At 35.5% G+C, this 11,831-nt stretch overlaps 2 protein-coding genes across 3 annotated transcripts in view; both read right to left on the bottom strand.

Moving 5' to 3' along the window:
* Positions 1-1,446, bottom strand: part of LOC104812187 — a 2,353-nt gene extending 907 nt beyond the window's left edge. The window contains exons 1-5 of one of the 2 annotated variants that reach the window (XM_010539219.1): positions 1,202-1,446; positions 1,022-1,092; positions 438-486; positions 235-341; positions 3-85 (exon numbers count right to left, since the gene is read on the bottom strand). In XM_010539219.1, coding sequence (XP_010537521.1) covers positions 3-85; positions 235-341; positions 438-486; positions 1,022-1,092; positions 1,202-1,250 — 359 coding nt within the window. In that variant the 5' untranslated portion in view covers positions 1,251-1,446. Of the gene's footprint in view, positions 1-2; positions 86-234; positions 342-437; positions 526-1,021; positions 1,093-1,201 lie in introns of both variants that reach the window. The other variant, XM_010539220.1, reaches the window with a different exon arrangement.
* A 4,009-nt stretch (positions 1,447-5,455) lies between these two features.
* Positions 5,456-9,840, bottom strand: LOC104812186 (homeobox-leucine zipper protein HDG11). Its single transcript, XM_010539218.1, has 10 exons — positions 8,582-9,840; positions 8,388-8,505; positions 8,070-8,258; positions 7,426-7,899; positions 7,222-7,323; positions 6,939-7,139; positions 6,667-6,847; positions 6,323-6,582; positions 6,149-6,238; positions 5,456-6,062 (listed from the first exon to the last, which is right to left on the bottom strand). The coding sequence occupies exons 1-10, from the start codon at positions 8,740-8,742 to the stop codon at positions 5,661-5,663; spliced, it is 2,178 nt and encodes a 725-aa protein (XP_010537520.1). The 5' UTR covers positions 8,743-9,840; the 3' UTR covers positions 5,456-5,660.
* Between the last annotated feature and the right edge of the window lie 1,991 nt (positions 9,841-11,831).

Below are 11,831 nucleotides of genomic sequence, written 5' to 3'. Positions count from 1 at the left end.
ACCTAATCCCGCTCTTCGGTTTCGGCTCAACACGAAGTGGTAAAGGAAGTGATGCCGTCGAGGAATCTGCTTGGCTTGCAGCTTTGTGATCTCTAGTCAAGGAAAATGTAAACAAAACAAAACTCTTTGGACAATCATCGGTGATTCAGCATGTTTGCCAAAAACCCAAGTAATCCGGGTCAGGATGATTGTATCTTCTCAAGCTGCGAATAACTAGAAACTCGGAAAGGATATCTTAAATGCAGCAAAAGCCCGTTTCTCAGTCCGTCTCAAAAGACGTTCTGCATCCTCCTCCGCTTCCATCTGCTCTTTGAGGTAAAGTAAATCATCACTATCCAGAGCTGCATATATAAAAAATTCAGGAGTTGTGGCCCAAGAAAATGTAGCCGAGAATGAGAATCTGAGTGAAGGAAATGCGCTAGAGAGAGGGAGAGTACCGCCTCGGCCGTGAAGATAGCCTCCACGCTCACCAGCAACCTCCTGCATCTGCACGCAACAACCAGCCAATGGGCGGAGCCATTATCCCTGCCGGGGCATGTTATCAGAAAACTAACCTCCAAATACCACATGAATACAAAATTTTTCAACAGAAAACAGCTTTCTGCAATCAAATATCCAGTGGCTAAAGAACTTGCATGACCGACCAAAGTGAAAACTGGAAAAGAAGCTGTGGAACTGAACCTGCAAACCTCAAACACATTTAAAAAGTGAATTTCACATACAGCAACATAGAATTTCAATGGTATTCTCCGACAGAGAATCGATCCATCTATGATATACCCGCCATGCCTATTCCATACATAAGACTAGACCCACCAAATTCATAGCATGGATTCATAATGTCGCCAAGAAAACTACTTGTCATATTCGTATATCCAAGCATAGATGCATTACAGACCAGATATGTACAGTACAAACAAACATACACATGTAACCACATTTTGTCAAAATCTCTTCAGATAGCAGAAGATTGACCGCAGAGAGCACCGATTGATTAACAGAGGAGAGGCGACGCGCTAACCTTTGCAACCATTCGTTGGAAGGTGACGTCCTCATCATCTATTTTGTCCTTCCCTTTCCCTAATTTCTTATCTGCAACAAAGAGCGGCGCAAACAAAAAGCTCGAAATTTTCCTCGAGAAACAAACAGAAAACCACCTCAAACGAAATACCCAGAGATCTAATCACCAAAAATAACGAACCTTTAGGGTCGGAAAGATTTGTGTACTCTCGAACTTCCCTCCCCGCCATCACCTCCTTCCCAGCTCAACCCTCCTTCACTTTACCTCAAAAGTCTTTCTTTGTTCTTCTCGGATGGAAAAAGAAACAAATCCTCAGGCAAAACCTGACGCGGAATTAGGGTTCCTGTGTTTTCCGGGGACTGATTTTCGAGGACGACGATCGAAGAACGAGGAAAATTGCTCCTCGCACACAGACAGGATTATTCTGCTACATGCTATCATTTGGATTGCCTTCTTTACTAGGTTTACTACGATAACATATTTTTGGGCCAATCTTTGGGCCCAATTTCAGTTTTAGCCCAATATTCAATTTCTCAACTTTCCTTCCATCAAGAGCATTTAGTGACCAATCTTTGGGTCCGACGTCAGTTTCAGCCCAATAGTCAATTTCGAAAATTTCCTTAAAGCCCAATAGCCCATCAAGAGCATTTAGTCACCAATCTTTGGGCCCACGTCAGTTTCAACCCAATGATCAAATTTCTGAACCTTCCTCTAAGCCCAATAGCCCATCAAGAGCATTTAGTGACCAATCTTTGGGCCCACGTCAGTTTCAACCCAATAGTCAATTTCGAAAATTTTCTCAAAGCCCAATAGCCCATCAAGAGCATTTAGTGACCAATCTTTGGGCCCACGTCAGTTTCAGCCCAATGATCAAATTTCTGAACCTTCCACTAAGCCCAATAGCCCATCAAGAGCATTTAGTGACCAACCTTTGGGCCCAATAGTCAATTTCTAAACTTTCCTCTAAGCCCAATAGCCCATCAAGAGCATTTAGTGACCAATAGAATATCATCATATGTTTGATGTTTCTAAGTTCTAACTGTCGTATATTTTATATAGAATTAAATTGTTTTTAACCTATCCTTTTTTATTTTGTTTCGTTGGTATGTATTATCACAAACTTCTACAAAATGATTTAATTTATATTATTACAATACATACATATATAATGATTCAGACAACCACAGGAAATGAATGATCTATCCATAATAAGATATGATTGGCATTTTACCAAAAAAAAAAGATATGATTGGCATAATGCCATTTAGGATTTAAAATTATATGCAACTTTTTTAGAATTCAAATAAAAAAAGTTATATTTTTTATACTGAAATCAAGACAAAAAAAATGATTAATTGTGTAATAAAAAATAATGAAAACTTGAGTAAAGAAAAGCATGGGAGAGCTAAAATTTTATTATTAGAACAAGAAGTACTTCCATAGAAAAATTTGGAAGTGGACACGATGCTTAATTAATCAACTTTTGATTAAATTTATATCATTTTACTTAAAATCCCAAATCATAGAGAACCGTCATAAATGATTGAAAGGTACAATTATTGGCTAGTGTGCATTTTTTTGGTTTAAGGTTTTTATGAATATTTATAAATTGCAATAGCGTTTTTGTTAGCGTTACAAAAGAATTTTTGTGTGGAAAAGAACATAATTCTTTTTATATAACTACGTCATAAATTTATAGTATTTAAATATTTTATTTACATTTGTAGATTAGGGAAACAAGAAATGCGAGTCGTTGGTTTGATTCATGGCTGTTTGAGTAAATGGTGTCAATAAATCCAAACTACCCAAAATTGTCCAAAATTAACTTACATTATTTTTGAAAAGGTATTAAATTCTACAAGTCTAGATTGGCAACGTCAATGAGAATTTATTGGCGTGGTCCTGACCATATACTAAAGAGAACAAGTCCCCTTCACTAAAAAAAATGTATATTAATGATAATAGATCAATTCTTTGAAAACAAATTTTAAAAAAAACTTTTTGAACAAATACCCCAAAATCCAAACTTGGTATATATATATATATATATCTAAATTAATTTTAAAATTTTATCCAATTAGTAAAGTAATTATCTATAAATCAGGATAAAATATTTATCTTTTATGAAAATATTCAAAAACAATTATATTTTTTATTAATTTATCAGAATAAATATTTATATTTTATAAAATGGCCAATGAAAAAATAAATAAATAAATATTGTTTTAAATTGATATTTAAAATTAATAAAATAATAAATGTTGTAAGTGTTTTGGATGTTGTTGTCAGATAAGAAAATTTATTCTCTCAATTGAGAATTTAATTATATTTTTTTGAAAAATAAATATTTTTATTCTGTTTTTTTTAATATACTTTCTTAGTATGGGTACTCTATAATCTCGCATCAATATCAAATGACCCTGAACAAAATTATTACAGTTTTAGTAACAAAAATCCCAACTCATCTATTAAGGATAAATTTTCAGCTCATTTATAAAATCTTTCACTTAATTTCAACGTATAGTTGTTTCTACAATATCCTAACTATTTAACATATAATATCACGTTGCTTAATTAGCTTAGAAATATGAAACCAATTTAAATGATAAATTACAGTCGTTTTAAGCATCAACACAAAAATATTGCATCCGTGTTTCATACATATAAAAGGGGGTCAAAGACTAAGAACAACTTCCAACGCTCTCAATAATCATGACCATAAATGTAGATTAATCGATTTAGACCGTCGAATATTATCAATATATGTAAATGTACGATTATACAAGGAGGAAGAAATAATATGGCCTCATTCAAAATATTTAAAATGAGATCATTCCTTTTCTAATAATTTTTTTTTTGTTTGTTTTGGTTGAGACGTGACATGATCTTGACCAAAAGAAAAAAGAGGTTCAAAGTCATGGAGTGATGAGGAGGATGGGGACATTGTCCGTACGAACGAGCTTTCCCCCTTAAAGCCAACAAAATGAAATTATTATTTCCCCATTTTGTAATATTTCTTTTCTTTTTTTAATTTTTCTCTAACTTTCAAATTCAAAGTCACCAACTTGTCAACTTCAATCGATCACTATAATATAATGTCCATATTCGATAATCTTATAAGAGTGGTCGCCATTCATTGAATCTAAATTTTGTTCCATAAGGATTATTTTCATTGTAGACTTATAAGAATGGACTCCATCAAAATCAATTACATTTTTTTTTTGTCTATAATAGCAAAAAAAAGAAGGTGAAATTAAAGATTTAGCGTTTTTTTTTAAATGATTGAATAATAATAGTATATACAAGCATTTGTTTTTAGATGTCTGTGTATTTTAAAAGGTTGATATTTATGATTTCAATTTGACTTTGAGCTTAGATGTCTACGAAATTCTTTAGTTTTAGAAACTCGAATTCATCCTATTTTTATATTTAATTCGTTTTATTGATAGAATACTTATTTTCTAAATAATTTTTTTTCCATTTTTATTCGTTTATTTTCTATTTCGATTTGGGTTTAATTTTTATAAAAATTTATATCAATTTAATCTGTATATCAAATGTTTAAATATATAATTATGTATTTTTTAGATCAAATCTATTCGATTACGTTTGGAAATTGGCACTCCTGATGTTTATTATTGGTTGTATGGATTCATAACATTTCCAAATATTTGCTAGGGTATTCATATGTATCTTGACCTCGTACTCAATGGGGTTGATATGTTTATTGTAATATTTTCTTATTTTTATAATTCCCAACTTATAATCTCGTTAGTTTATCATAAAAGAAAATCAAATTCCATCGACCATGGAACTTATTGAATAAGTAATATAAATATTCAATATTTAGCATAGATAATTTTTTTATTGAAAAGGTAAATATTAATATATATAATTCACCGATTGTCTTAAATATATTATAAATTACAACGAATATCAAACGATCGAATTGAGTATGATCATATATTAACAACAATCTTTGATCAATGTTAGTTTCGTCTTAAATATATTAAAGATTATTTCGAATGTCAAAACATCAATTTGGCGTAACGGTTCATAAAACGACAACCTTGACTATCATGACATCGATTAATATCCACAACAGTCCAAAGATGCGAATTAAACACGTTATTAAAACACAAACCATACAAGAGGAGAACGAAATGATTAGAGGCAATAATTAATTTGCGGAAAATAGAAATTAGAAGAGAGATTAATAAGACAAAAGAGTTGCAATTAAAAATAAAAAATAAAAAGGAACAGAAGTCAATGCCCGAACCATACAAGAGCTCTTGCGTTGAAGACAGTGAGTGCATGGTGCGTTCTTGACTCCTAGTTTCTAGTAATACCCATCTCTTAAAATTCCCTAAAGACAACTTAAAAATTAAAAATTAAAATTAAAAATTAAAAATAAAAAACTATGAAGTGAAATAACTAAGAAAAAAAAAACACCATCAAAGAGCATCGAAGATTCTTGAACCTCTCTCAACTAACACGGACTCTTCGATCTTCCCAGCATTGAAGAAGACTTAATTCCTCTGTCTTCCTTCTCATCATTGAATTCAAGAACAGAGAGAGGGAGAGAGAGAGGGAGGGAGAGGGACCCATCATTGCTTTCTTTTTTGTGTGGAGCAGTCTCTCAGGCAGTAGGACAGTTCAAGGCTGTCTTAATTTGGTGGACAGTTGTGTTGATGAGGTTATTAACCGTTGTCACCGACTCCATATTCAGCTTAGCAGAGGGCAAACTGCTCACCATTATCTGAAACGCCACTGTTATCAATGACCCACCAACGCCCCCCGACGATGACCTTCCCGAGCTCGTCGAGGCGCAGTTCTCATCATCCGTGGCGATTCTGCTGCTGCTACAGTCTGGCGAGATGGTGAATCCTGACGGCAATAGAGGAATGTATGAAGGGTCTTCTCCACTCATCGCTATGTGCAATGCAGATAGATCCACCGGGCTGTAAACCACCAGCGCTCCCGATGAATCTATACAGCTTTCTTGCAGTATCAGCATGTTGTTCTGCGACGCATTGAACGCCTGGTTTCGAGACATAAACACCGAAAAAAACGTGAGACTATTACAAAACGGTATCTTAGTTAGATTTGGCGAATGAAGACTCGTACTCGAAGAACGGATATGCAGTTTCCTGGATGTGATCCGTTTGCGATATGAGCAACTTCTTGAACTGCATTCCCATTTGAAAGAACATCCCACTGTACAGAACATTCGAATGCAGTGAGAATGAATGTGTATACTGCCATGGAATATGACACTTAAAACACGGAAATAACTCGGACCTGAGGGCGAGTTCGTTCGTCTTTGAGGAAATTGAAGATGTTTTGAGGAGAAATCGGTAGCCAGAACGTGGTGGCTGCACAAAGGATCATTCCATTCGGCTCAGGACTCTTGTGTGCAGTAACCCGGACCCCAACTTCATTCAATCCCGAGACAACGGTTGAACGGCTATTGTTAGAAGAGCCGGCACTTAAGCAGAAGTTGCTCACCATTCTTTGAGCAAGTCTCATCATGCTTCTCTTCCCATCCACTGATGGGATCACTGAAAAAAAAAAGGGTTGGAAAGATTATTAGGAAAAGGGTCACAGGATCAATGATAAGGATCAAGAATCGGGATCTTTTTTACCTCCTCCGAGATCTCGGGACGAAGTTCCCGACACCAATAAGGATGCGAACCTCTCGGACATTCTTTGAAGAATGGCAACCCAACGTTCTGCACCAAAAGCTTGTCCACTATGGATCGTTTCTCTGTACATCTCATGGATTGGTTCTTTCTCTTCGACATCAACATGCTCGACCCAAGTGACCTTTTTTCCAGTGATTCGAGACACAAAGTTAGATCATAGATCAACAATGGCAGATGGTTCATAGAGATTAGGGTTCTGAGATAGATATAACCTTGGAGTAGCCATTAGGCATGTCCTGAATCAGGCATCCAGAAGGAAGCCTATAAGCCCGAGAATGGGAAACGAACTGAGGAAGTTCATACGAGATATTAACAACCGCCCATGTTCCCTGCTCGATTTGCTGACAATATCGTAACATACAGAATTCCCGTGTCGCCACGAGGGGCGAAAGCACCTGTAGCTCCTCATACATCTGCACATTGAATGAACTCTTTAACAAATTTTTCGCATCGTATTATCATATCGAACGATCTTTCAGCTGGAAAAGTGTTTACCAAATGCAAAGAACCACCCTGTGCACCGCCCATTCCGGATGAAATCACCGCTAGGGTTTTCGAGGCTGCTACGATTGTCGGGAAAAGCTCTGCCCACTTGATCTGCACGTATAAATTTGAAGATGATACATCAGAAATACCAAAACTGTGAAAAAACTGTGTTTTTTGGATGATCAATCTCATGGCTTTGTCACAGATACTTACACAATCCATGAACATGTCAACAAGTGCAGAGGCATTCATGAAAACAACGGCAGAATATCTGGAAGCTTCGGTCCGAATATTAGGGTTCTTCCCTCTGCTACTTGGTCTCGGAAAGATACTCTCATAGCTTCCGAGGTTGAGGATGTCCCTGCAGGCGTCTGTTCTGGTCCAAAGAGGCTCATTCGTCTGGATAAGCCTAAGCAATTCCTCCATTGCCGTGACTGCAACGTCGGTCATAAGGGGCTTATCCATATCGGATAAGACCAAGTTCGGTTGAGATGGCAGATTCGGAATAGCCATGGAACAACTTCCAGGAAGAAGATCAAAATCCAGTGAAGGACCTCCTGCCATTCCTTGACCACCTAAACTAGCCATTGATAAGTCTAAAGGCGAGATATGCATCGGATGTAGCGGCGGGAGTTGAGATATCGGCCTTCCTATGCACTTTGCAGCAATACCCGAGACTCTTTCAAGCTGCGAAAACAATCAAAACCCGAGAATCAGAAGAAGATATCGGCCTTCCTATGTACTTTGCAGCAATACCCGAGACTCTTTCAAGCTGCGAAAACAATCAAAACCCGAGAATCAGAAGAACTACATCGATATTAGATACAGTATTTGCATGATTGGAACCTGTTACCAACCTCTTCTCTCAATTGTGCATTTTCCATACGAAGATTCTGCTCATCAAAGTAAGGATCTTCGCTAACAGGAGGACCTCCACAACTAGGGCATATAGCATTCTTCAGAGCTTCTCTTATGGCTATGTTTTCGCATCGAATCTTATCGTTTTCGACTCTCAATGCGCAATTATCAGCTCTCTCGTGTTGTGACTGTGAACATTAAGACATGAAATTTGCAACAGAATCCAAGAACTCTAGTGAGAATTCGAGAGAAAAATGGGTCGAATATCATGGAGGCAGAGTTCAGACAAAAGAGAAAGCACGTCCAAGAAACCAAACCTTCATCTGAGTTCTTCTGTTCTGGAACCAGAACTTGATCTGTCTTGGAGCCAAACCCAATTCTCTGCTAAGTTGCAGCCTTTGCTTCTCATCTGGATGTGGGCACTCCTTGAAGGTTCTGCATTCCAAATCGCATAAACATCAAGCGAGAGAGAGCGAGAGAAAGAGAGAGAGATGAAAGTATGGAGAATTACGCTTCGAGACGCTGAATCTGGTGAGCGGTGTGACGGTGATAACGCTTCTTCTTCCGCTCGGCGTCGGAGCCACCGACGCCGCCTTCGTGGCGTTGGCTTCCGCCGTCTCCGCCGCTCCCACTTCCGCTTCCGCCACCGCCGCCGACGAAATCCATCTTCATCCAACAAATGTTCCGACGATAGCAGCAACGGTGAACAGAAATAACCTTTTCCCCCCTTTCTGTCTCTCTTACTCACTGTCTCTTTCGCTCTGACTTTCTCTCGCTCTCACCCCCAACCAACAACCTGCTACTGGACCATCACTGCATTGTCGCCATTAACGCAGCCCACAAAAGCACCCAAAGACAAAAAAAAAAGTTGCAAACTTTCACACCCCAAGAAAAGCGAAATTTATCAGATTCCTCTAATAAGAGCAAACCAAAGAGTATATACTGATGAAAACGAAGGGATGCGAGCGAGAGGGGGAGAGAGAGAGATTAAAAGAAGGGGAGAAAACGAAACGGAAGAGAATCTGAGAAAAAGATGTGGGCAATGATTTCGGGAGGAGAAAGGGCTTTTTTTTTGGAAAGATTTGATACACAAGAATTTCCGAGTTTTTGCTACAGAGGAAGAATTTCGCGAACCCAAAACCCCAAAATCCAAAAAAAAAAGAAATTTATGGGGAAAAAATCGATTCTTAGCCGAAATTATTTCCCTTTCGTTCTACAGAGCCACTCTAGAGAGAGAACAAAGAGGTATCTATGTATGTGTCTACCTCTCAGCCTTCTCCTCAAAGCCTCACCTAAGCCGAAGCCGCCATTAGTGCTCCCTTTCTCTCCTTCACATTCATTACAGATTCCAAATCTCTCTCTTTCTCTCTCCCTACCTGTCTCCTTGAGAAATTGCGTAACTGATGGGTTTTAATGGCGTTTGACAGAGCCAATATATATATATATATATAGAGAGAGAGAGAGAGAAAGAGGTTTTAAAGTCTCCTACTCTCTCCATTACTGCTAAGTACTCTCACCATATTCGAGGGAGAAAGGCACGAACCAACCTTCCTTACTCTTTTTCCTCTCCACAACTAACTCTCAGAGTCAGAGAGAGAGGGAGAGAGAAGAAACAGAGTGAGAGAGACAGCTAGAGAGAGAGGCAGAGATTTTTTTCCGGTGATTTTAAGAGATGGGTTTGTTGCCGGAGACTTGTTGTCGCCGGAGATTGGATAAAGCCTGCGACTTTACGCACTTTCTCCGGTGGATTCATCATTCTCCCGTCCGGTGTATATATACCGACAAAAATCAACTTTTCTTGTTGTTCGCTGACCTCATCTTATTTTCTTTGCTTTTTCTTTCTTCGCATTCTGGGCTTATTTATTTCACAGCAAACTCACATTTTTAATTAATTTTCTAATTAAAAAATAAAACTCTTTTTGACAGTCAAGAAATTCAAACAGCAGAAAAGAAAAATTATGATAAATTGATGTAAGAAATTGGAAAATATTTATTTCAACATATAAGATAGTAAAAATAACAGAAGGGAAAAAAGATAGAATGATCTGTTGCACAAAATTATTTATTTTCTAAAAAGGCAATTTGATTAATAATAGTAATAATTTATAAATCCTTTACTAATGATAGTCATATTAAACCCTTACCAGATTTATCTATCGCATGTGAAGCAAAATCAAGCGTCATCTAATGCTTTATCCAGCTATTATTACTATTTAAATATTGTTGATTATTACCCGTAAAATAATTAATATTAATATTTCCTTTTCTTCAAGATATTAAATATATATAATATATCTGAAACAAAACCGTCACCTACACGATTTATTACTTTAAAAGAATCTTCGACTCGTATCCTTTCCACTAATTCTGTACAAGTAACGTTGACAAAATGAAACACGATTCAGATTTAAAATTAAAAGACAACTTTATATTATTAATTATAAAACTAATGGGAGAATTTTTTTTTATTGATTTCATTCGATCGAAATACGGTTTTTATTAAAAGGATATTGGATTTTCTATTTGATGTTTAGTTAATTAATTTAATTTAAAAATTATAAATATTTATGAAGAAACATACTCTTGGGTCACATTGACAAAGTTGGAAAGGGGTTGACAAAGAATTAAATAAAACATTTTAATAATGGAGTCATTCTCTCGCGAATTAAAATATAATCATTGTTATATGATATAACAATTAATTTACATTATTTTTTCTATACGACCTTGTCCTTTATTTGGTTCAATAAAATCAAATATAAATGTAAATTAGTGGAGGTGGAAGATGGTATAAATGCACATGAAGGGCATAAACATCTTATTAAACCATCAAGAACATAAAAATTAATTAACCCATTTTTGGAATTCAAGGTTTAATCAAATTTCAAATATGTCTATTTTTGTGGTTTAGTATAAACACAATTTGTATTATTATCCTTAAATTAGCATTCATGCTATCTGTACATTCCCTTGTGTTTTTATTTTAGATTTTTTTTTAATATTGGAAGTGATTAACAGATCATGAAGGAAACATTGGAAGTGTTTATGAATATTGAAAAGAGTAGTATTAATTAATTATTTTAGTATCATTTATAATTTATATATCGCCATATTCATTGATTTTTGGGACCTTTAATAAAGCGAATCCCAAAGTATAGTGTCTGGTTTTGGTTGCTTCATCTTGCAATGTCTATCCAAATATAACTATCATATGGACCAACTGATTACTTTATTTATTATCTCATAAATCAAAATTCAATTTAATATGAATCAATAATATTAACTCGTAAGTAGTATTACTGTCAAAGGAAAAAAATAGAAAAGAAAAAACGAAAATGTATTTGAATTAGTACAAAATAAAATCATTACCAAAGATTTTTGTTATTAAATATAGAATCGTTTTATGTTATAATCAAGTTTCAAAATTAAATTGGGTTAAATATGATAAATGTTATTTAATTCGATTGCACATATCCATTTTGCCAAAAAAAAAAACTTTTTAAACAGATACATAGTTTGCAGAAATACATGGAAAAAATATTAATCTTCTAATTCTTTTTTTTTTGACGGATTAGTGCATTTGTATTCTATTATTTTTCTCTGTTATTCTATTATTCATAGAAATTAATTTTCAATGGAACCATAAACCCTTTTTTTGCTCTTCCATTTTGTTTGGCTAATTTCGCAACCCACTGATGCAATGATATATATATATAAGATAATTTGCTATCGCATAATATTTTTTATCCATATCTTACTTG

This window comes from Tarenaya hassleriana, unplaced genomic scaffold, assembly GCF_000463585.1.
Source record: "Tarenaya hassleriana unplaced genomic scaffold, ASM46358v1 Cleome2, whole genome shotgun sequence".
NCBI classification, from domain to species: domain Eukaryota; kingdom Viridiplantae; phylum Streptophyta; class Magnoliopsida; order Brassicales; family Cleomaceae; genus Tarenaya; species Tarenaya hassleriana.
This window is presented reverse-complemented; position numbering and strand designations above follow the sequence as displayed.